Source organism: Anoplopoma fimbria, chromosome 9, assembly GCF_027596085.1.
Source record: "Anoplopoma fimbria isolate UVic2021 breed Golden Eagle Sablefish chromosome 9, Afim_UVic_2022, whole genome shotgun sequence".
NCBI lineage: Eukaryota > Metazoa > Chordata > Actinopteri > Perciformes > Anoplopomatidae > Anoplopoma > Anoplopoma fimbria.
Genome location: NC_072457.1, coordinates 6,627,752 through 6,652,975, shown reverse-complemented (window position 1 = coordinate 6,652,975; position 25,224 = coordinate 6,627,752). Strand labels below are relative to the sequence as shown.

The following is a 25,224-nucleotide window of genomic DNA, read 5'->3' as shown; positions in this document are numbered from 1 at the left end:
ACTACTTTAAAAAGAGTCATGTCTATTATAAAGATGCTCTAACATTATTTTCATGTAAGATTTTCATTTAAATAAATGTCTTTAAGTCACTATCTATCGCAGAATTAGATAACACAATAGGGATTAAGACTTTCATATTAGTGTAATTATTTCGCAAGGTATTGCAGTGTATTATGATTTCCATAATTGTAATACATTATAATCTTTGCATTGAGCAGTGAGTGACCAGCAGTTATGAAGTATAACAATACTTGAACTTATATTCATTATAAAAGGCTTTATAATTTGTTATGATTATTGTTATATAGCATTATGAATATTTATGAGTGCTTATCGCTATAATGACACAGTGCTATGATCAAATTTCAAGACATTATACGTATGTTTATATGTATTATAGACATGGGCGTCATAGAAATGAGCTAAAGACACGTACTGTTTTTTTCAGATCTCTGTGGACTTCAGACAATTTAAACAATTCTTCTCAAACTGTCAGTTACAAAGTCAAATACAGACAGCTTCTCTTTGTCTCCCACAATGCTCCTGGACATACATGAATCGATAAAAGATAGAACAAATTATTCATTCAGTTATCGAGTGTTTCCAATTTCAGACTAATTGTTGAGGTTTTCATGTCTGTGTTTCATCTTAATCTCTCCTCACAGAATCTGCATTTCAGATTGTTTCCTTGTAGTTATTTAAAGTACCCAACATATCTTGGGGGGAAAATAAACTAGAGATGGCTGTTGCTTTGATGTAAAACAGTGGAAGGACCAGGTGGCAACCTACGGTTGTGAAAAGTAAAGCCAATGAGGAAGTGTCTTAAAACTTGAATTCTTTCTAATGGCCATCAGGGGGCGACTCCTCTGGTTGCAAAAAGAAGTCAGATTGTATGGAAGTCTAATAGAATTATGTCAGTAAAGAGGAAATGGCCGTTCCATATTGAGGAGAAGGGAGCTCGGCATCTTACGTTAGCTATGTCACCATGTTTTCCATTTTCGTTAACATAAACCCATTTATAGCCCACAACTGAAGTTATAAATGTCCTTTAATGGAAGTGTTCACTGAAGAAATGTTCAAAACGACTGAAAGTGAGATTTTCTTATCTTAACTTATCTAGTCTTTGGGCACATAGGACTGATTTTGCAATATACTAATTAAACAGTACTCCAATGTGCAAAAAGACTAAATATAGTGTGATAGGAAAATGGCTCTCAAAAACTACAAGGAGCAAAATCAAGTATTTGGTATCTTTAAACTCAAAACAAGTTGAATGTCAAAGATATGCACACATATGCAGTGTAGAAAATATAAAATTAATACGGAAAACATTTCATAAACACAATGTTAGTGTTTTACCTCATTTTTCCAAAATCCTGACTTTGTCTATTGACAAAAGTGTGATCTAATTATTTCTTTTTTAAAACTGTTACATACTTGCCCAAGTGTATGTACCAGATGTCAACACTTTAGACCAGTCATAATAAATGTAAAAGAACAACTAAAGCTGATGTCAGTTTGGCAAATATTCATAAACCAAAATATTGGACCTGATGTTGGCGGAGATATTTCAGCTTGGACTAAAGACATCGCCATCCCTCACGCCAAGCTGCGAGCGTAGCTAAAAATATCTAAAAGGAGATGATTTCCACACTGAATCACATGTGGTAGAAAACTACTACTGTTGTTGTGCCTCTGGCCACGAACCATTCTGTGATGTCACAGCAGGTGTTTCCCATCATGTGTCACATCAAAAACACCTGCTGTGACATCACTGATTCGGGTGTGGCCAGAGGAGCATCATTTTTTTTTTTCCACATTTCTTTGTTTATAATGCAGACAGATCTTAAACCATGTCTGATTTTCTCACCAAACTGAATATATTCCGCTATATAAACATCACAACATTTCCTACATTAACACATGGCACAAAACATAAATTGTCTCCAACGCAAACCTGTTTACCCCCGAGACCGGGCTTCTGATTACATCTTGACTACCGGAATTTTGGAAGCAATTAGCTCGGAAATGATTCAGGAAGACTTTAGACTAAACAAATTTGTATTTAGCTACATTACGCTGGCAACCAGATGATTTTTCTGAATACTTTGGAAGCAACAAACACAGAGAGAGGTCAGGTTTAAAAGACTCCTGAACTCGAGCTACAAACCAGCGGTGATCCAGGTTTAGAGCCTGAAACACCTGAGGCCAGACGGTGACACCCTTGACCGTAACTTGACCAAATTTCTGAAATAACTATGATCATAATTCACACCCGACCTGCTGACAGCCAGGTGTGTCATTACATTTGCCAGTAAGCAAAAAAAGAAAACGAGAGTGCAACTGCAGACCGATAATTTATGGGTGTTCTGAAAAAGAGTTTGTCCAACACCTGAAGAGGAACTTGAGCTAAATGTAAATACACATTACACTGTGTGCATGCATGTAGTATTAGCATGAAGTATGTGTATATCTTTGTGTTTTTCTTTACCAGGAGGGTCATTTACGATTAAATTCCTACGTACAGAGCTCAGATTTCTGACTGCCAGGTGCGAGACGCTTCACCCCGCCTGAGCTTGACCCCAGATGACCCTGAAGGTCCAGAGGTCACATTAGTAACTTCAGTAATGACCTTCACAGGTTTGACCCAGAATGTGTGATAATCATACTTCAAAATTCTTCACTAAGTTTTTTTTAAAACTTTTTTCTTAATACAGCATTGAAACATGATCAAATAAACCTTAATAAAGTACCCTGGAGGCTGGTTTTCGTTTAATCTTTAGTACAAAGACAGATATCATTAGATATTCTTAAAAGGTTTTCGGGTCATAACATAAATACTTTTCATCTTTCTCTCTCAGCGTCACGCAGCACGTGGAGGCAACATGGTGGAGTCTTTGCCAAGTCATTTGCTAGCTGACTGTCTCGCTGACGTAATCCTAAATGAGGCCGGTGGATGCTGACTTGCAAATCAAACACGGATGTAATGATGAAGATGAAAGATATGAGTTCTTTAGAGTACTTAGAATCGGTTGAGAACTGCTGTGGCCCTGTAAAGAAAACATATGTGACTCCGTCTCCAAGGTCAGAAATGTACTTTGAAGCTCAATTTATAAAGTGGTTGTAAGTTGTTTTTTAAGTAGTTTCATATTTTGGGGAAAGAAACGTATACGCTCTCTTGCCAAGAGTTAGACTTCGCTAGTTGGCTAGCAACCCAGCGGTGTTAGAAATACTCCAGGAATTCACAGCCTCTGGCCATGAAACTGTCTTTTGAACGGAATAAACAAATAAGATATAACATGTTAATTAGTGAGCTTTACAGTGCAGGTAAGGTTTCGTTTAAACGAGTCCTGCTAGCTGTTTCCACCTGTTTCAAATCTTTGTGCTAAGCTAAGCTAAGCTAAGCTAAGCTAGCCTGCTTCTGTCTCAAGCTTTGTTTTTTTTACTGTACACACTTAAGAGTGGTATTGATCTTCCTTTCTAACTGTCTAAGTGAGCGTATTTCCTAAAATGTTGAACCATTCCTTTCAGCTAACATTAATGAGAATCCCTATACTGCTCGAAAAAAAATTAATTAAAGTTAAAAGAACTACAATTTCATGAAAACTTGCAAACTCCACATGCTGATGTAATAGGATTGAAAGCTCCAGAAAAGTCTGTCCTGACATGATTGATGCATCAGGTCAAACTGAGCTGCTCCATGCAGGTTAAAACAGACACCAAGTACTTGTATTTCACAATGGTTCCTCATAGAAGCCGGGTTAAGTTACCTTGTAGGGAGTACTTTGAGATTTTTCTTAAGTCTTTATGGTCTCATTTTCTAGCATTGGGAGATTAAACCTCATAGTCCTTCATTAAACCTGCCCACTCAAACACTTAACCATCCTGATAAACATCAGTGACACCCGGCTCTAAAAGCCCCAGAAGAGATAAAGTGCTCCTCATGTGCCTCCAGTGAGATGCCAAGTACAGTTCAGAACAGCTCTCTTTGATTTGCCTTGTTCGGTCTGTCTCCCATTACTGCACGCTGCTGTACAGGTAGAATACTGCTGTACAGGTAGAATACTGCTGTACAGGTAGAATACTGCTAGAATACTGCTGTACAGGTAGAATACTGCTGTACAGGTAGAATACTGCTGTACAGGTAGAATACTGCTGTACAGGTAGAATACTCTGCACGCTGCTGTACAGGTAGAATACTGCTGTACAGGTAGAATACTGCTGTACAGGTAGAATACTGCTGTACAGGTAGAATACTGCTGTACAGGTAGAATACTGCTAGAATACTGCTGTACAGGTAGAATACTGCTGTACAGGTAGAATACTCTGCACGCTGCTGTACAGGTAGAATACTGCTGTTTGGGTAGAATACTGCTGTTTGGGTAGAATACTGCTGTACAGGTAGAATACTGCTAGAATACTGCTGTACAGGTAGAATACTGCTGTACAGGTAGAATACTGCTGTACAGGTAGAATACTGCTGTACAGGTAGAATACTGCTGTACAGGTAGAATACCTGTACAGGTAGAATACTGCTGTACAGGTAGAATACTGCTGTACAGGTAGAATACTGCTGTACAGGAGCTCACACTGATGCAGGTATGGCAGAACAAGTCTGGACATATAGGCCTTCACACTGTCAAGCAAATGTGCAGCAGGAAAAAAAATAATATTGAGGTTCACTTCAATGAGCTTTATGCCTGCATGACCTGGCATGATGAAAGCATCCGTCAAAAAGCACCTTTTTTTTATGCAAGCTATGTGGAAAATCACTATTTATATGGAATTGACCTTTGACAAGTCAAGTTCAACATCAACAATCCTAAATAATGACATTTTTGGGATTTGCCTGAGTGAGTGTGTTTGCCTGAAAGATTAAAAATGATGTTAACTATGACATTTAGACGTTGATGCGCTCATGAGGACAGGTGGTGACAACTGATGACACACAGAGAGAGAGAGGGGGAGGAGGAGGAGGGGGGGAAGCATGAACCATAACCTTACATGTTTTTAAATGCATTGTTAGACAAATTGAACTGTTAATTATTTGCAACAAAAAAAAGTTGATGAAGTACACAGTGTTTAATATTCCCTCCTACCTGCTCGTGAGCTGCAGAGCACCGAGCTGAAGAGCAGCAGCAGCCACGTCTCGCGCACTGGACCCCATCGATCCATCCTATCAGGTACAGCGGCCGATGACCTCCTCGAGGCTGCCTGGCGCTCCACGCGACACCTGAAGCCAAAGAAGTTGTTTTTTTGGGGGGGGGGCTCCGCAGGAACTGCCCTGCCTGTGCGTCTCTCAACGCGCGCTCCACCGGCTGGATGTTAATTAAGAGCGCGCGTGCATAATGGCTGAGTTAATTGATGAAGTCTTTAATTAATGACGCGTAATGACTCCTGCTGCTCCTCTGGACAGATGAAGAAGAAGAAGAAGGGGAACCAGCAGAAACACAACTCCTTTATTTCCCTCCTCACCCGCAGAGGACTGTCCTCACTTTCTCTCCTCTCCTCCCCCTCCACCCCCCCACCTCCTCCTCCTCCTCTTCCTCTCTCCTCCCTCCCCTGGTTGGTGCACGTGGAGCTGTGCAGTAACATAGTTTCCGCGCGTGTCATTATTAGCATCGTTATTGTCTGAGTGATTTAAGTGAAGATTTTGTTTCTGACATATTTATTTCTCTTATAACGCTGTCACACACACACACACACACACACACACACACACACACACACACACAAACACACACACACACACACACACACACACAAACACACACACACACACACACACACACACACACACACTCACACACACAATCACACACACACACACACACACACATATATATGCTCAGCACATGTGCAAATAATTCAATGTTCGAATATGAACCTGTCAGCAAAGATTCAACGACTAAACATACATATGAACAATGAAATGTCATTTTCTGCTCTCTCAAGATGTAATCTCTACAGGCACACACACACACACACACACACACACACACACACACACACACACACATTTACACACACACAAAGCATGCTGGGACAAGACAACGGTGCTGCCCAACTAATAAAAATATGCTGCTGCAGATTCCAAATTCCAGTGCCTGTCTGTCTTTGCCCACCTCGTACTCTCTCTTCAAACACACAAACGTCATATTCTTCCTACAGGCACAATAAAATAAATAAAATAACTACATCAAGGGGTTATCGTACTTTAAACTCTGATGTTGGATAGTCCAAATAAAACCAGCCGCTCATTGGGAGGTATCAGAAAGGTTTTAGGGGTTTGTGGGGAGTGGTTTATGGGGTGAAAGAGGCTCGGAGCTAAGTTCATGCACACACATGCATACATGCACTTGAATACCTACGAGCCTCGGGTCTCTGCTGTTCTGATTCAGCCTTTACATTAGTCTCTACTGTCTAAGAAGACGGCTGGATACCTTAGTATTTAATGAAGTTAACTTGGAGACGGACATATGACCCACACAGAGGGATGAGCAGGTGACTCAGGGCCAAAATAAACAGGATATTGGAGCAAATTAAGCTGTATGAATCTAGTTTTTAAAAAGGAACGTCTAAAATGACAGCAAAAAAACAAGAAAATGTGCAAAACATTGTTCATCAATAGACAGTCTTGACACTATTTTTATTGTGTATTGATAACTGACACGCTATGAAATGTGCACATGAAGGAGAGGGCTGGATTAAGGTTTTTTGTTCACCTTTCAGTGGAGTTTCATGTATGAGTATTTGGAATAAATAACTAAGAATTGATAATAATAATAATCAATTCATTAATTGTAATTAATTCATTAATACTTATTGGGGCTACTTGCAGCTAGTATTTCAGCAGAGTGCTTTCCAGCCTGTGACTAATGAACGGAAGCATACTTTTATAAATATACTGCAGAGAAACATTTGGTTCATTCAACAGGTGCTGAAATGTAGATTACATGTTTGAAGATAAAGATACAGCAAATGTAACGTGCATTAGTAGTTAGAGGTTTGTGTTTTGGTAACAGTGCTGTTTTGGTAACAGATGTAAATTGCATGCACACATACATGCATAGTTACTTCTTTTTTTTTTAAGAAAATAGATTCCAGGCATATTTCTAAATGCCTTTCCTCCGGCTTAAAGTATGTTGTCTTGAATTTATGACCGGCAGCTACACTCTTGTGTTCAAGTGTGTGTGTGTGTGTGTGTGTGTGTGTGTGTGTGTGTGTGTGTGTGTGTGTGTGTGTGTGTGTGTGTGTGAGAGAGAGAGAGAGAGATAGTTCTACTTGTGTGTAGTATTTGTTTCATCTACTATACTGGTCATAATTACAGCTTTTCTGACACTCCCTCTGCCATCAATGAACAACAATTCAGGCATCAACATGTGTGTGTTGTTTTTTAATAAGAGAAGAAGTCTTTCCATTCATAGAGTTGTAATTAACTAATTTAAAGAGTGTTCACATTGACCACTAGGGGGCGCCAATTACCTTTGTTGAGCAAAGGCTGGCTTTTAAATATTGATATGATTTCAAATTGGTGTTTATCAATTAGTTGTTTCCACTGTTGGTCAGAAGAAAAACGCCCTGACAGACAAGTTTGAGAACATGTCATGGATTTTGATCATGTAATAAAAATAAAGAAGTTGGGCTCGACTCCCACAGAACAGATAATCTCCCTCTGTCCATGTGACTCTCTCTCCCTCTGTCCCTCTGATCCTCTTACAGTGGCTCTCACCTCCAGTATCCACTCATCCCACAGAGCAGCTGGTCTGCTGGTGAACAGTGGCACAGAGCGACAACGGAGTGGAGAGACAGAGGCAGCAGCCATGGCGAGTCCCGGGCAGAAAGTGGTGCTGATCACCGGCTGCTCCTCCGGCATCGGCCTGAGGATGGCCGTGATGCTGGCCAAGGATGAGCAGAAGCGCTACCACGGTAGGTTCACTGTGTGTGTGTGTGTGTGTGTGTGTGTGTGTGTGAGAGAAAGATGAATTTCAATTTGCTTGGCATGACATGTAAACAGGCTCCATTTGTGTGGCCAAAGCATTTATACAAAATAAACAAATACATGGTTTAATAAGAGATAATATGTTTGTTAAATGTTGTATAACCTCTAAACTCTCTGTCAATATCTATCCTCATATTCTTCCTCTGCTCTGTTAACACATAAGATGCTTACATCATGAGCACAGTGCACATAAGACTATTACATAGTCCACATGATTATGTAGATTAAAGCCAGTGTTGCTGTTTCTACAGAGGAGTGATCTCCATACAAAGCCGACTCAGAGGCTGTTTGCAGCGTTTTTTAAATGTTAAAAAAACTAAATTCAACTAAATATGAACCACAAGAGAGAAAATAAGCTCCTACAAAGTGAGTTATCTAGAATATGAATAGAGTCAATGGAGCAAATTCAAAGATGTGTGCACCACTGAACCCTGAATCATCAGGCTTCAGTGCTTCCTCAGAGGTCAGAGGTCACAGTCAACTTTCTGTTGTTTGGACGCAAAGAATAAATGATTTAGGGACTTCATAGTAGAGGCCATGTATCTGTCAAATATTTAGCCTACCAAAAGGCTTTCTATCATTTGTGTCTGATAGCACTAGGTATCATTTTTTTGCTTTTATTGTTGTTATCAGAGACTTTTCACATAATTGTCATAGGAAAAGTTTGCATCCAACATACATGAAAGTCAAGAAAAGCCATATATGTTAAAAGCTGAATAACCTCTGCAGCCATATAGTGAAACTGGAAGGTTGTGGATTTTAGTTTTTAGTTCAGGAGAATCTACCTAGATGCTAATAAAAGTACAAAGTACAAATGAAATAATTATGTAAAACTATAAAAAATCTCATTTATTTTCATGCCGTGTGGAAATTAAGGGTAAACATTGGCCTCCGGCAGTGGGAGGACAAATACATTAAAATATCACTTTATATAAAAAAAAAAACTCATTAGCATGCATTTTGAAATAGTAAAGTAAACATTTAAGGACAAATCATTTTATTTTAAGGTTAAATTAAGTTTTCTATATCAGTCATGTCACTGATCCCGACTTAACCTTTGAGTCACTCTTTGGACACGTGTAATACCAGACAATAACTAAAGCCCCAACACAGCGCGGCTTAGGCCACTTATGGCTCCATTGTGGATGACCGGGTTATTCCTGGAGGAGCCAGGTGACGCGAGCAATTACAGCAGGACGTTAATGCTGACATGTAAACTGGCCGCTGTAACAGGAGCACCGACGGCCTATATTAAGGCTACTTAAGGTTTATTTATTCCTACAATTACTATTTTAGCAATAGCTTTACCATTATGGTGTTCAGTTATTCAGAAAGTTAACTCAGGAAAAAAACATCCACAAGTTGAGACAAGAAAGGGATGTGTGTGTGTGTGTGTGTGTGTGTGTGTGTGTGTGTGTGTGTGTGTGTGTGTGTGTGTGTGTGTGTGTGTGTGTACTTTACCCTCCATTCTCTCCCATCATCCCACGTCTCTGACAGTATTCTCCCAGTTCTTCATGACCTTTACTCCTCTCTTTCCGTTCACTCCCATGACAGGAAATATGCACAAAGACAGGATTCCCTCAGTGTGGAAGTTCTCTCCTTAAAACTCTACAAAAACACATGCGTGCATGAACACAGACAGAACGTGCACTGATGCTGCACAATAACAGCAAAATGTTTGTGTTTACGTGTGTATCTTGCGTATCTGGCCTTACACGCAGCCTGAACCAATGAACTCAGTTTGACTCTCCAGACGGTGCTATTGTGTTTTTGTAACCTCGCTCACCTGGGCAGGTTGCCTAATCACATTCCTCCTTTACAGCAGCAGCCTGAAGGCCAAGTGCTGTGGGAGTGTTACGTCCATTCACAAACTCACACTTGAAAAAGAGATTAATTATAGACAGGGCTTTTGGCAAACAGCAATGATGAGAAATAGCATTACGAAAATCTAATTAGAATTGAAACATTTATATCGTTGCGGTTTTAAAGTCAGTGTGGAGGTGCTTCTATTTTCATTTAAAAAATACAAGTCATGGCATGGCAGAAAAACTAGTTTGTGTATTCTTTCTCAACATTTTCTATTATTATTATTATTATTATTATTATTATTATTATTATTATTATTATTATTCATGTTTTCACAGACGTAACTTAACAAGACTAAGAGTGCAGAGCCATGATCTATGAACTCACCTCACAATGATAATGTCAACATGCTGATTTGTACCAGGACCATGTTCAACACTCTAATTTAGTGTGTTAGCTTGCTAGCATTTGCTGATTAGCACTAAACACTAATTACAGCCATGAAAAATATAGATATATATGCAAGATATTTTTTTCTTTCAACAATGTGTTTATTGGTTTAAACTTAGTGATTACAATACTCAAATCTAATGGCAGTGTTGTAGCATTTCAAAATAAGCATGAGTACCAATCACAAGTGCACTGAGCATCCCCAAAAAGTCAAATAAAAAAAATATAAATGTATATGATATAATAATAAATAAAAATATACATTTAAATATAAAAAAAACAATAAAATTAGTAAAAATGTAAAGAAATAAGCAAACAAAAAGAAAGCCGAACATGAACATCATGTGTTTCTCTGTCTGTAATATAATACATTCAAGATTCCATTCTAATGAACAGCTAATGATACCTAAATGCATACAGTACTTATTGACTACTGTGCTGGACAATAAAATGTGAACACCTCAACATCCTAAAACAAAGTTAAATCATTACTTTTGACCGTATGCCGTTGGCCAAGGATCACGGAATAAATTTGTCACAAACAAATTTCTCCTAGTTTATATAAAAAGGTCTTCAAATATTACTAGTCAGTACAGTAGATGTCCAGTAGATGAAACTCAAGACAATACAATACATCTATTTTAAACAATCTCTTCCTTGCTCCTCTCCATTCTTTCCGTCCTTCCCTATTTTCCACCTGTTCACAGTCATAGCAACGATGCGAGACCTGAAGCGTAAAGATAAACTGGTGGAAGCTGCCGGGGACACGTACGGGAAAACTCTGTCTCTGGCTGTCCTGGACGTCTGCACCGATGAGTCCGTCAAACAGTGTATCAACGGCATCAAAGACCGACACGTGGATGTCCTCAGTGAGTCAAACACGTCCTTGTCTTGCTGCATTTGCTATGATGTCCCAAAGTGATGTTCATGCTTCAGATTCTTCCTCTCTGTGTCCTTCTTCTTCCCCCCAACCCAGTCAATAACGCAGGTATCGGCCTCGTGGGTCCAATAGAGAGCATCCCCATCGACGAGATGAAGAAAGTGTTTGAGACCAATTTCTTTGGGGTGATCCGCATGATCAAGGAGGTGATGCCTGATATGAAGAGAAGGAAAGGAGGACACATCATCGTGGTCAGCAGTGTGATGGGGCTGCAAGGTTAGCAGACGGAGAGGATGAGTGTCTTTACAAAACAATGAAACAAAAAGAAGATCTGGTCTGTTGAACTGTTCATGTTGTCTGAGAGTGACATTTAATCATCTGCTGTGTTTCTGAAGGTGTGGTGTTTAACGACGTGTACGCCGCCTCCAAGTTTGCCATGGAGGGCTTCTGTGAGAGTTTGGCCGTGCAGCTCTTGAAGTTTAATGTCATGTGAGTTCCACTGATGCTTCTTCCATCACTAATAAAGAAACCTGTGACATAGAAACATTGAGTTAGCATGCTTACATCTGCTAATTAGTACTAAACACAGAGTACAGCTGAGGCTGATGGAGATGTAATTAGTTCAACATGTACAGTATATAGACATTAATTAAAAGTATCGGACACATTTTAGTTTTGATTTGATGATTACGCTGGATGAAGCGTTAAATGCTTTTCTATTGCTATAACCTATAAAGATATAGGGCAATTTTTATTTGGTAAATTATCTAAAACTATAAATCTTTTACCACCCACTGTTTTTAAGCCCACACGTACACACATTACAGTAGTCTGTGCTGTATATAAACATTAATATCATCATTATGGTATTCTTGAAAATGATTAATTCTCAAGTATAATAATAATACAAGGTGGGAAAATGTACAGAAGAATATACAACTAAAACCTGAACATTTTGGGGGATTTCTTCCTATTTTCAAAGCAGTCCAAAAGTCCCACACTGCTGCAAATACTTAAATACTTTGTGTCCAAATACAAAAAAAAGTAGTCAACTTGTATTAAGGCTACACACAAATGTTGAAGGGGTTAATGAACTATTGAAATTGTTGATTAATATTTTGTTCCACTAAAAATCGATGTATGATTTAAGCACTATAGTGTTTCATGTTTGACCATTGAGCGCTTCCTCCATGTAACACTGCTCTGTTGTTGAGGTCCCGTCTTCTCATGATTCACCTCTGTTGTCTCTCTCTCTCTCTCTCTCTCTCTCTCTCTCTCTCTCTCTCTCTCTCTCTCTCTCCTCAGAATGTCAATGATTGAGCCCGGCCCGTTCACACTGAATTCGAGGCAAAGATGATTCAGGATGTGAAGCAGAAGGAGTATCCCGGAGCCGATGCTGACACGGTGAACTACTTCAAGAACGTCTATCTTCCCTCTTCTGTTGACATCTTTGAGACTCTGGGACAAACGCCTGATGACATCGCCAGAGTAAGATCACATGTAGTCTGTCTCTCAGCCTCACTGAGCCACATCTGTCCATCTCCATTTGGGATTAATCCTCTCGTATTTATTGTTTTTGTCCATCCCTTTAATCTCTGCAGTGCACTAAGAAGGTGATTGAAGCCAGCAGCCCGCGTTTCCGTAATCTGACCAACCCTTGGTACACGCCCATCGTAGCACTGAAATACGCTGATGAAACGGGAGGCCTGTCTGTCCATGCCTTCTACCACATGCTCTTCAACCTGGGTCCTCTAATGCACGTCAGCATGACCGCCATGAAGTACCTCACCTGTGGATGTCTGAGGAGCAGGACAGTTTCACCAAACTAGAAACTTATATTTTGTACACAAATGTGAACAACAGACCTAAATAAAGACCACTCACTGCATCGGTTTAAGATGTCAGAGGAAGAAATCAAATACACGCATACATAAACATAATTTGTGACCATCCACATTTGCCACTGTGGTCTGTTTTGTGATGAACAGTCTTAACACTCTGTATTGATACCACACTTGAGTCCAGTTAAATTGAAATACAGCAGTATATACAATTGTTTTAGCCTACAAAGAGTGCCAAATGAGTAGGGTTTGCATTTATGAGACAACAAACTATAGCCTGATCTTAACCAGTCCAACCCAACTTCACATTTCAGACTGTTTAAAACTCTAATTGGCTCAGAAAGATGATTCTACGTTTGTTTATTCGGAGCCTATGTATTTGCATCTATGTACATATTTTTCAAATTCTGTCAGTGTATCGGAGAAACTATTTTGGCATTAAAATCTGTAATTTCTACCTTCCAGGAGTTGTGTTTGTGCTTCTGATTCAGCAATTGTGGTTGCATTCACATCACTAATAATTGTGGTTAATTAGCTATATGTGCATAAGTTCAATAACTTTCACTCTGTGCAGAAAAAAATATTTTCTGCTCGTGTCTCCACCCACATTATAGCAAAAATGTCTCTGTAGCTACTTTAGACTGATGACAAATTATCTGTCTTTCTATTTTTGAATAAATTACACTGACATATTCTACAACAAACAATCATAAAAACAAATAAAATTGTTATTACAATTTCGATTAAAGCTGTGCCATTTGTCTGACTAATAAGATATTCCCAAACTGTTTTTTATTTCATAAGGGGTTTCTGTTAAAAAACGGTTCTTTATTTTTACTAATAACATTTGCAACATGAACTAGTCATCTGCCAACATGTCATACACCATAAACATCTGATCTGTAAGGTTTTTTCTTGACAATTACTTGTCACATACAGTACCAGTCAAAAGTTTGGACACACCTTCTCATTCAATGGTTTTTCATTATTTTTTATTTTTTTCTACATTGTAGATTAATATTGAAGACATCCAAACTATGAAGGAACACATATGGAATTATGTGGTAAACAAACAAATGCTCAACAAACCAGAATATGATTTATATTTTAGATTCTTCAATGTATTTGAATGAGAAGCATTCTGACCCGTTAATACATTGTTATTAAATTATGTAAATTACTAATGGGTTTCCTCTTCAAAAAAATGAAATAAAATAAACAGCATAAATGAAAATATCTCTATCATGAACAAGATTTCCAAATAGTCCTACTTTACAAAATTGTGTTTGCGTCGGAATTTACTTTTACGTTACAAGTTTAAGGACAAATATCCTCCTTCATTTAAAGCAATTTCCACTTTTTGGATAAACATAACATTTCTTTCTACAATCAACACTTGAAATGATGAAGGCACTTGCAAATGACAAAGTAGTACAAAATGTAAACCATACTTTGGTGTTTTCATTTTTTACTTGTTTTTTTTTTTTTTTTTAAAAAAAGTACCAAAACACTGGCAACAAGGAAGATCTTGGGTAGATAATAATGAGAATAAATATGAAACAACATTTAAATCATACCCCCTAAACTAAAAATAAATCTGGTTTGAATTGACATCAAAAACACTTTTACAAAGCTTGTTTACAAGATATTTATCTATAGAGGGAACCATGAAGTAATAAAGTTTCATAGGAGTGACCTGAATATGAAACTACACTCTCAGGTCATCCACTGGTCTACTTTTCCCCTTTGATCGAGTTATCGGCGCTCTGCTGCTCTCGTCTGCTTGAGGCGGTCGCGGGAAATTGAAACTAAATCGATGCCCGAGTGATCGAACTTCAAAATAAGCTCTTCCATGGACACATCTGCGGATCCACTGTAAGCCTGTGACCAGCTGAACTGTTACATGGACAACCTGTCATTTCCTGTGGAGACAACTTTTGCTGTCATGTCTGCTGACTTTAAACGTTAATAGTTAATTTAAGGGTGTTTCTTAGTAACGTTGAACCAATGTTATTTAACTTGTGTTCGTGTGTGTGTGTGTGTGTGTGTGTGTGTGTGTGTGTGTGTGTGTGTGTGTGTGTTTTTTGTATTAAGGTCAAGTGAGCACAATGGAGAACAGAGTGGAGACACCATGCACTGTGAGGATCAGCTCAAAACCACATTGCACTGTGATGACAAGGAGAAGGTAAACCTGCTGTACATTAAGTTTTATATATATATATATATAAAGTGTCACAATGAACCTTTAATTCAACATGTCAACATTTTGCATCCTCAGCTACGCAGGAAGCTGGCACTGTTACAGAGGGAGTACCTGAGGACAGCTGAGAGACTGCAGGTAAGAGTCACTGGTTCACTTTGCTTCTGTAGTACCTGTGTAGAAAGTGTCTGTCTCACACACACACACACACACACACACACACACACACACACACACACACACACACACACATACATGTTACATTACATTACATTACAGTCATTTAGCAGACGCTTTTATCCAAAGCGACTTACAATAAGTGTATTCAACATAGGTATTCAAGAGAACTACTAGTCACCAGAAGTCATAAGTGCATCTCCTTTCTTAAACAAGCATCTAAGAGCATAAACCAGAGCAAAAGTATAGTGCAGAGGCAAATTACTACGAAAACAATAATTGCAACAGACTAATACGAATATAATAAGTGCAACAAACTGATACGAATACAACAAGTGCAGAAACAAACTGATACCAATACAATAAGTGCTAAGTGGAAGGCTCAGGGTAGTACTTCTTGAGATAAAATAAGATAATCCTTTATTAGTCCCGCAGCGGGGAAATTCACAGGATTACAGCAGCATAGATATTGTGCAAACAAGGTACATAGTAGAAAAAAACCAAACAAGTATTTTAAATAAGTAAGTAAGAAAAAGAAAAATCCACAATAACTAATGAGCACTTTTTATGCACATTTTGCTGGTTACACTACATTAGTAATAATAATAATAATTCATAAGAATAAGAATGAATCCTTTATTAGTCCCACAATGGGGAAATTACAATTCTCTGCATTTAACCCATCCATGAGGAGCAGTGGGCTGCTAAGAAGCGCCCGGGGAGCAATTACATTGACGCTTTTATCCAAAGCGACTTACAATAAGTGTATTCAACATAGGTATTCAAGAGAACTACTAGTCACCAGAAGTCATAAGTGCATCTCCTTTCTTAAACAAGCATCTAGGAGCATAAACCAGAGCAAAAGTATAGTGCAGAAACAAATTACTACGAATACAATAAGTGCAACAAACTAATACGAATACAATAAGTGCTACGAGGAAGGCTCAGGGTAGTACTTCTTGAAGAGGTGAGTTTTCAGCCTGCGCCGAAAGATGGGCAGCGACTCTGCTGTCCTGACGTCAGTGGGGAGTTCATTCCAGTTCCATACATGTTGATGTGCTCACAGCGGGCTGAGCGAATGGACGCAGTGCGGAGACATGTGAGGAGCAGGATCAGTCAGCAGAACCAGGACCAGAGAGACCCAGAGGTGACATCCAACCCCTGTCTCAACCCATCACCATTGATACTGAACATCACCAGAGGGACGGATCCAAGCGTAGCTCAGAGCCAGGGACACACGGGAGGTGAGTCTGTCTTAATCAGCTGCAAAAAAACAGGTAGTAAATATGTCCCACAGTGCATAACCGCTGAGACAGTTAGATAGAAATATATGTTGTAAAATAAATCTAAAAGTGATACAGGTTATGGATTTATTTCCCAAAGGTGTAGCTGGGAATTTAATTTGAATTAACAATCATTCAACACCTTGTGCAATACGGATATAAGAATTTTAGTTATTATATCAAGTGAACTGTTGTTGAGTAAAGGCTCTGTCCACTGCACGTCAGACATTCTGTTGTCATTAATTTTGCTGCTTAATTTGAGTTGATTCTAATGCTGACTGCAGTGATGAAGTTATTATTTTGTTATTATTTGCTTGTGGGCTTCTGGGAAATATATAGGGAGATATTGGCCAATAAGGTAGTGTTGTTTATGGAGATTATCATAAAATAATCTGTCACTGTGCCTAATTTGATCACGAAAGGAGCAATATATTTGTTATTAAATGTAAACATGTACATATGTTTACGTAAAAAAATTCTCCTTTGTGTTATGCAGTTTTGACAAATTAATTGCTTCCATGCTTGACCCAAAAAGTCATTACTCTGAGAAGCAGATCATGTTTTGCCTCTTATCACAGTGCAAGTAACAATTCACACATTTCCTTGTGTTTCACCAGCTCCAGCAAAATCTGATGAGTCCAGGAGGAGCCCGGTGATCAGGTTCCTGCTCCCCTCTGATGCCGCTTCGCCACAGACACCAGATCCCCGCCATGACCCAGCTGGAGGTCACAGACCCAGTCCCGCCCTGCGCCTCAGGTCTCGACGCAGCCGCCTGCGCTGGGAAAGGAGGAGCGCCGAGGCTGGCGGGAGCGCGGACGACAACAGCGAGGAAAGACGGGAGCAGAGCGAAAGGATGGAGACTGTTGGAGCAGAAGGAGGTGAAGACAGAGTCCAAACGGAGGGAACGGAGGTTGTGAATGAGAGCGAAGAGCTGTTTTCTTGTAACGACTCTGAGTCTCAATCTCTGCTGCTTCCACACTGGAACACTACTGGACCAACTGAAACAGGAGATAACAAGGGAAAAGAGAAACAAGGACGGCAAGAACTAAGGGAAAAAGACACCGAGCTCACATGTAAGAACGCTGCTATAAACGCTGAAGAAGGGGAACGAGATTGCAACAAAAATAGAACAAGAACTGGTGATAATAGTAGAGAGCAAAGGGATGGAAGGCTGTATGAAGTCAGCAGCAATAAAGACACTGAGCAAAATGCAGCAGAGCAAAAAGAAAGTGAAAAAAGTCAACATAATACAGCGGAAATAAAAGAAGAGAAAGGTGAGCTGGTTGGAGGAGAGCATGGCGTAAAGGGTGTTAGTCTCCTGGACTCCTGTACCTTAGTAGAAGGACTACTTTTCCCAGCGGAGTACTACGTCCGAACCACGAGACGGATGACGTTTGCGCAGAGCCAGCCCGACATGCAGGCCGTCATACTCTCCCAGCTGAGCACGGGACGACCTCGCAGGAGCCGGGGCAGAGCATCGAACAGGCGAACAAACAACCACGAACGTCGGGATGAACACACTCCGACAGGTTTGTCCTCACCTGCGTCTGTCGGCCCTCGTACGGAATCACAATCCGCCGAGCTGAACAGTCAGAGCTCCAGTGAGATTTCAGATCAAATCTCAGCTCGTCAAACAGACACAGATGCTTGTTTTTCTCCCACGGTGGCCACTGCTCGTCCAGAAAGAGGTATGAGGAGGAGAAGAGGTCGAGGCAGAGGTCGAGGCAGAGGCAGAGGGAGAGGGAGACCTCCGACCCCACGATGCTCTCTTAGTTTAGACACACAGCAACAACTAGGCCTCGGACAAACCTCAGACGACCTCCAGCCCATCAGCTCCCCGGCCTCCTCCTCCCCGTCTCTTCTTGGAGCTGATGGACCAAAGTTCTGCGTCGCTCCGGGAGACGCTGTTCCAGTGCAGGGAGACACCCGGCCTTCATCTGGAGTTAATGTAGATCAGCCCAGCTCTGCTTCTGAACACCTAAAGAAGGTCTTCCCCATCTTTCTGAAGAGCAGCAACGGGAATAACGGATCAAGTCAGATGAGTGGAAGAAGTAAGACTTGTTTTGTGTGTCTGTTTATGTCCGTGATAGATAATGACGAGAAAGTCTTCATCTTGCAAAGGTTAGAATATGTTTAACCTGAATTACAGGGTTTGGATATATTGTGATATTAAGTTAAGTTATGAAATACGGTTAATTTAAGGCTGGCGTCATCTTCAAGAGTGATGCCAGCCTTGAATGCCGGACTAGAAGTCAATGTTTTCTACTTATTAATCTACAAACAATTTCATTGTTGACCAAAAGCTATTAAAACAGACTATTTAGAATATTTAGATCTCAGGGAGCTGAAGAATTCTTTGCATTTTTCTTCAAACAAATACTCAAAACAATTAATTGATTATCAGAATATTATTAGATACATTTTTCGGTTGTTGAACTAATCAATTGATAAATATATCGCTGCTTTTACTACATACTGTGTAGCTGCAGCAAGACGACATTGTTTAACCACATTAGGGATGTAACTGTATGAGATTTTCCCTTTATAATAACCGACCAACCAATAACCATGTCCTATGATTATTTACCATCAACTTGTACTGTATGTGCAGCCAGACTTCTCCAGTCTGAACCTTTAACTCACACACACACACTAACTTAAGTCATTTTTTAAAAATACCTCAGATTAGCCAATGAGATTATAGACATAGGTAGAATAATTTATAACTATTTAACTATTTTATAATTTATTTAACTTTTTAACTATAAATAAAATAGAGCTCTGCAGCTATTCCCTCCCATTCATTATTCTTTCACTTCCTGTCCTGCAGGCGCATCAAGCTGGCGTTCTCTCCTCCTGCCGTCCTCTCCACCCGCCCCATCGCCTCTGTTTCCTCTGCCGTCTCTGTCCCTCGGCCCTCTGGTCCAAAACCTGATGAACTTTGACATTCCGCAAGACTTCCATCTCCCTGATGACCAGTTCGCCTCCCTGAAGCTGCACAAGCTCCGCCAGGTCGCCGTGGATTCGGGAGTTGAACATTTTACACCGCCGTCCTACAACACACGCAGAAGCATCCGGCGCTCGACGCCTCTTCCATTCCCGCTCAGCCTCACGCCCACCGTCTCAAATACGCCCCATCCCACCAAAGCAAAGCAGGCTGCTGCAAAGTCCGCCGACCTGCAGAACTCGTCAATAGAAAACAAGCTCATTGATAAATTGGCAAGCCAGCCCTCCGCTGAGGAGTCAACTGGACGGGATATTACAGAAGTCCCTGGAGAGCAGCAGATTGAAAACCTTCAGCCATCGTGTCAGACTCACACCAAATCAACAGAACCGGAGTCAGTGGTTCAAGATTGTGCCGCTGATTGTGCAGATCAATATAAAGAACGAGATACTGTGATTCTTAGTGTGGACAATCCCGTCAAACCACAGCTTCCCTTCGACTTTTCAAACAGACCTATCAAAGTAAATAATAGTGATTTTGTCACCAGTCCCTCGGATGAACTTCAAATAAAAGAGTCTTCTGTCATTTCATCAGAAGAACGATCAGATTGTCCTGGTTTAGTCGATGCTTCGGAGGATCGGAGGTCTTCGAACCTCCAAACAGAAAACAAGTCTATCGTCAGGACTCTTTCCTTTGATTGTCCTCTACAGAAAACCCCCGAGGAGCCTTCTAACGGCTCCACTGCTGTACAGTTATGTAACGGCAGTGAAGCTCCGGGGGAGTCTCCTGTGCAGCATCTGACTGTGGAATCTCCTCTTAAAGATTCAAAGGAAGACTCCGAACTCACCGCAAGTCCTCCCAGAGACGGGCCGGTGGAGAATCCACACCAGGTTCCCCACAGAGTCCCGTCTCAGCTCCTGTTGAGTCCTCCTCTGGCATCGCCTCCCTGCCCTTCAGTGACCCCGCACCTGCCCTCCTCCGCTCTCCTCTCCAGCCCCACGCTACCCTCACTAGGATTCAGCCCCCACCTGCTCCGCCCCGCCCTCCGTCTGACCTCCTCCCCCTCCGCCCCGGCTCTCACTCTGCCTCCCCCTCATAGCCCGACCACCCGGGCCCTCTCCCCTCCAGATCTCTCTCCTTGTCCGTCCGTCCCTCCTGGCAGGCCGACCGCCTCCCCGTGCACAGACGATCAGTCCCACGGGGTTGAGCCTCCGGACTGCCCGACACTCTCCAGCGTCCAGTCTCAGGGACCAGGTGGGCAGGTGGAGACGGCGGAGGAACACATGATGAGATGCACAAACACACTGAAGGTAAAAGGTTGCACTCAAAAATATATAAATATATTTGCAGAGGTAATGTGTATCTGTATCTATAGCAATTACTGTGTGTGTGTTACTGTGTGTGTGTGTGTGTGTGTGTGTGTGTGTGTGTGTGTGTGTGTGTGTGTGTGTGTGTGTGTGTGTGTGTGTGTGTGTGTGTGTGTGTGTGTGTGTGTGTGTGTGTGTGTGTGTGTGTTGTGTGTTCAGGCCCCAGCAGGAGGCAGTCTGGTGGATGCGTGCTGTCTGCGCGGCTCCTCTGGCGGTTTGTGTGTCGCTGCAGCCGGAGCGTGGGCCGTGTGTCTCTGGAGTCGGACTGCAGCCGCTGATTGGACGTTGACACACACCTGGGCCTTCAATAAGGTGAGTGTGTGCGTGTGCATGACGTAGCAAACGCATGCCTGCATATCAGAGGTATTGATTAATGTCATTGTAAATTCAATATCATTGGATTCTTAAGTTTGACAAAATCAACAATTTTGTGACACACTTTGGGAATGCGATAAATCTATAAAAATCAATATTGAAATAGTTGCAGCTTTCAAAAATATATACAGTACCAGTCAAAAGTTTGGACACACCTTCTCATTCAATGGTTTTTCTTTATTTTTATTTTTATTTTTTTCTACATTGTAGATTAATATTGAAGACATCCAAACTATGAAGGAACACATATGGAATTATGTGGTAAACAAACAAATGCTCAACAAACCAGAATATGTTTTATATTTTAGATTCTTCAAAGTAGTTGAATGAGAAGGTGTGTCCAAACTTTTGACTGGTACTGTATATACTTAAAACTGAGACATTTAGCTGTATCTTGTTTAAAAATAAATTGGGAGGAGTTATGTTTAAAGACTAAAATAGGACAAAATGGACTGTTGACTGACTCAATATTTACTGTTTCAAGTAACAATAATGTGGCACACTTAAATTCTGTCAAACATACAATGTTTCTTTGTTTACATAATTATTTTTCTGTGTTTGTTTACAGCCGGTGATCAATGTGTTTCCCGTCCCGAATGCTGCTGGCCTGATGTGTGTGACTCTGGGTCAGCTGGAAATCAGAGAAGTGAGGTGAATACAACGACTCAATCTGACTTCCTGATGTAGTTTAACATGTTACATTTAAAATACTTCCAAATGGACATGACAAAACCGAGCTCCTGTGTGTGTGTGTGTGTGTGTGTGTGTGTGTGTGTGTGTGTGTGTGTGTGTGTGTGTGTGTGTGTGTGTGTGTGTGTGTGTGTGTGTGTGTGTGTGTGTGTGTGTGTGTGTGTGTGTGTGTGTGTGTTCCGTGTACACAGGTTGCTTTCGTGCTCCAGCCTCTCGCAGGCGGCGCTCTGTGAGGGCGTCGTTCAGGCCGTCGTCGGTGTGTCCAAGTCCAGAGTGGTCACCTCCTCCCACTCAGCATCTGGATCCACACTGCAGGTGTTTACGCTGTCAGACAGCAGCAGGTAACACAGAGTTCATGTTGTGTTTATTCTCTACTTTATTTCCTCATTGCTCAGATTTCTCAGAGTGTCGTCTCTCTTTATCCTTCAGCACATCGAGCTCTCAGCCTCTCGTGTCTCCTGGTGTTTGTATCGGGGCTCTCGCACCAGTGGACGGACTTTCTGATGCTCTGATTGGCTCAAATGAGGGCGGACACCTCTTCGTCTGGTAAGCAGGATTGTAATGGAGAAGTCATCGCCATGCTAATAGTTACCTTAGTGCAAAAGCTCCATAAAGTACCAGGGACAGAGCATATTACTAAACAAATGAATGTGTCAGCGATGGGAGCTCATCCGGTGACATCTAGCTTTTATTCCTACAGATGTTTAAAGTTGTTTTGGACTAAAGCAGCTACCAAATGGATGTGATTTAAAAAAAAAAACAATGTAATGTCCTTGTTCAGACATTGATCCTGGTGCTTTCTGTGTGTTTTGAGTTTTCAATTAAATCATAATGAACAGCTGCCCTGATGCCCATACTGCTACGACATAAAATATACAACAAAATGCATGTTGTAAATAAATATATGAAAAAAGAACCAATCCAAAATCCTTAATTTGAGATACTGTGAGCAGAAACAAATAATACTTAACTAAAAGATGAATGCTCCTTTAATTTGGTATCAAAATATCAATATTTTGCCATTTATAAACTAAAACGTATCAAATGGTTGCAAAACACACTTAAAAAAAATGTTTTTGGAAATTAAAATTTTGTGTTTTAGAAATGCTGATCAGGGTTTCAACTTTCAACTCGTTTGGCCTTTATTTCAAAATAAGAGCTCACTCTTATTCGAGATAACTTAATCCAGGATTGACAAATAAATCCTCATATAACCAAATTAGATGAATGAGAACTAATATGTTTATAATTTACTGATAAAAGCATGTTGGTTTGAATTAGTTAGGCTACATTTGAAGAACTTTAACTGACCTTGAAGCACAAACATTAAGCACTTTAAATGTTGAATGTAAAAACATAAGCAAACCATGTTTCCTATTTTTGATAAATATTTGATAGATGGAATAATAAAATCCAGATTTGGCTCTGATGTGTCAGTTTACAGGTTGAATGTATTTTGTGTTTCAGGAATTTAAAGACTGGACAGCTGCTGCGGAGAATAACCCTCGGAGATGGTTTGTCCCACATGGCCTGTCTCAGAGGATACTCCTACTGTGTAAGACTGTTTTTCTGTGCATCTATAAAGGGGTCTCACTCTTCAGATGATTTCACTCCTTTGTGTGTGTTCTTGTGTGTGTGTGTGTGTGTGTTGGTGCACAGGGAGTGTTATTTGTCCTGCTGCAGCATCAGTTGCTCAGCTCCCTGGAGGACGAAGCCAAAGAGAAGGACGAGGAGGCGGAGAAGGCCGCCCTGTTCTCGCTGGTCGCCGTTAACCCTCTGACTGGAAGATCTGTCCTGGCATCTCGGTTGCATCCGCCCAAAACCTGGACCGGCAGGTGAGTTTAAGCCCTGATGTGTTTGTGTGTGTTTCTGCATTCATACGCTCATCTAACTAACCCTCACGTCTGCCTGTGGGTCCTGAAGGCTGTGTGAAGCAGACGTCAGCGGCTCCAGCGTGGTGGGCTTGAGTCAGAGCGGATGTGTGTGCGTGTGGGAGCTCGGGAGTCGGGGGGCCTCGAGGATGGTTCGGGCCCCGAGAGCAACGGCTGGACGCTGGCTCGATGGGGAGAAGGAGGTACGCTGGTGACCGGTCATCACAACGGAGACGTTACTTTACACCGTCACAGTACGGAGCGGACTTCACTGTGTCTGGACTCAGTAGAGTAAAGACTCTGATCACTTTTATTAAATACAAACTTCCATCTATCACTGTATTATTGTTTACATGGAGATTTTAACCTTTTAAAATACTTCACATGTGGTTCTGTGGGTTCCTTTAAAGACATTTCAGCTTGTTGAAACTCTAATTCATATTTCTGTAACCTCTAGACAACTGTACGACTAAAATAAAGGCATTTATATACTGTATTTATTAAATAACATCATTTCAACAAAACTGAAAAAAAAATTCCAGCCTTGGAAAATGTCTACACTGTTTTTAGAGGACCAGTATCACTTGAATAAATTGTTATATATCTTATATTTCAGAAAAAGAAGTGTTGCCAAAGTTTGTTTTTATACTTTACATTAAACATTTGTTTGTTCTGTTGTATTTTTTGTGTACTTTTATATTAAAATGTACTAAAACAGTCTTAGACGCACTGAGATTTCATTTGTTGAAGTGGACAGTCAGAAAAAAAAAACGTTTTTTATTGTCAAATATATGTGATTTAAACACACAAATACAGACGTATAGAGTCACAGTTTTTATATTTACAACTTGTAAAAACTTAAATCTCAACACTGATTTAACTTTTCAAGCTTCACACAGTCAGCTGTTGTAAAAGTTTTTACTGCTTTGGAACGACATTCATACAATGAACATGAAAACTCATGAATTCATTGAGCTTTGCTTCTGCAAAAAAAGGCTTCAATAACAAAAGCAGTTTACATTCTAATGCTACCTGTATTTAGGTTCATATATTTATAAGTGACAAAGTGACAAAATAAATATATTATCTAATTAAAGTTAAATCGGTTCATCCTGACAGATGCTTGACATATATATGTTGCATTAATACATTTTGGATCTTGAGATTTAACTGTAAAAATAGAATTCACTCAAAATCAAGAAAAAGTATCTAATTGTCAAGTACTGTAAATTAATCTGTCATCTATGTTTTGGCCACCAGGAGGCGCCAAAATACATTCACTCTTCATTGGTCAGTGTTTTGGCACACTGCCTGTTTCCTCAGTGCTCTTTCTTTAGC

General features: G+C 40.4%; 3 protein-coding genes across 3 annotated transcripts in view; 2 read left to right on the top strand and 1 right to left on the bottom strand.

Annotated features, from left to right (window-relative positions):
* The window catches only part of LOC129095345 (collagen alpha-1(XI) chain-like), a 39,984-nt gene extending 34,809 nt beyond the window's left edge, over positions 1-5,175 (bottom strand). The window contains exon 1 of the mRNA XM_054603754.1: positions 5,100-5,175. Coding sequence (XP_054459729.1) covers positions 5,100-5,175 — 76 coding nt within the window. The remainder of the gene's footprint in view (positions 1-5,099) is intronic.
* A 2,648-nt stretch (positions 5,176-7,823) lies between these two features.
* LOC129096343 (retinol dehydrogenase 8-like) lies at positions 7,824-12,967 on the top strand. The gene is given in 7 exon segments (XM_054605109.1): positions 7,824-7,929; positions 10,966-11,127; positions 11,235-11,414; positions 11,534-11,627; positions 12,444-12,466; positions 12,469-12,626; positions 12,740-12,967. Coding segments are annotated over 7 exon segments (951 nt in total).
* A 1,808-nt stretch (positions 12,968-14,775) lies between these two features.
* palb2 (partner and localizer of BRCA2) lies at positions 14,776-24,512 on the top strand. The gene is given in 14 exon segments (XM_054604574.1): positions 14,776-14,854; positions 15,074-15,164; positions 15,258-15,317; positions 16,423-16,600; positions 17,257-18,690; positions 19,470-20,893; positions 21,110-21,262; positions 21,894-21,976; positions 22,207-22,356; positions 22,445-22,561; positions 23,483-23,570; positions 23,675-23,850; positions 23,939-24,039; positions 24,042-24,512. Coding segments are annotated over 14 exon segments (4,218 nt in total). The 5' UTR covers positions 14,776-14,831; the 3' UTR covers positions 24,182-24,512.
* The last annotated feature ends 712 nt before the right edge of the window (positions 24,513-25,224 follow it).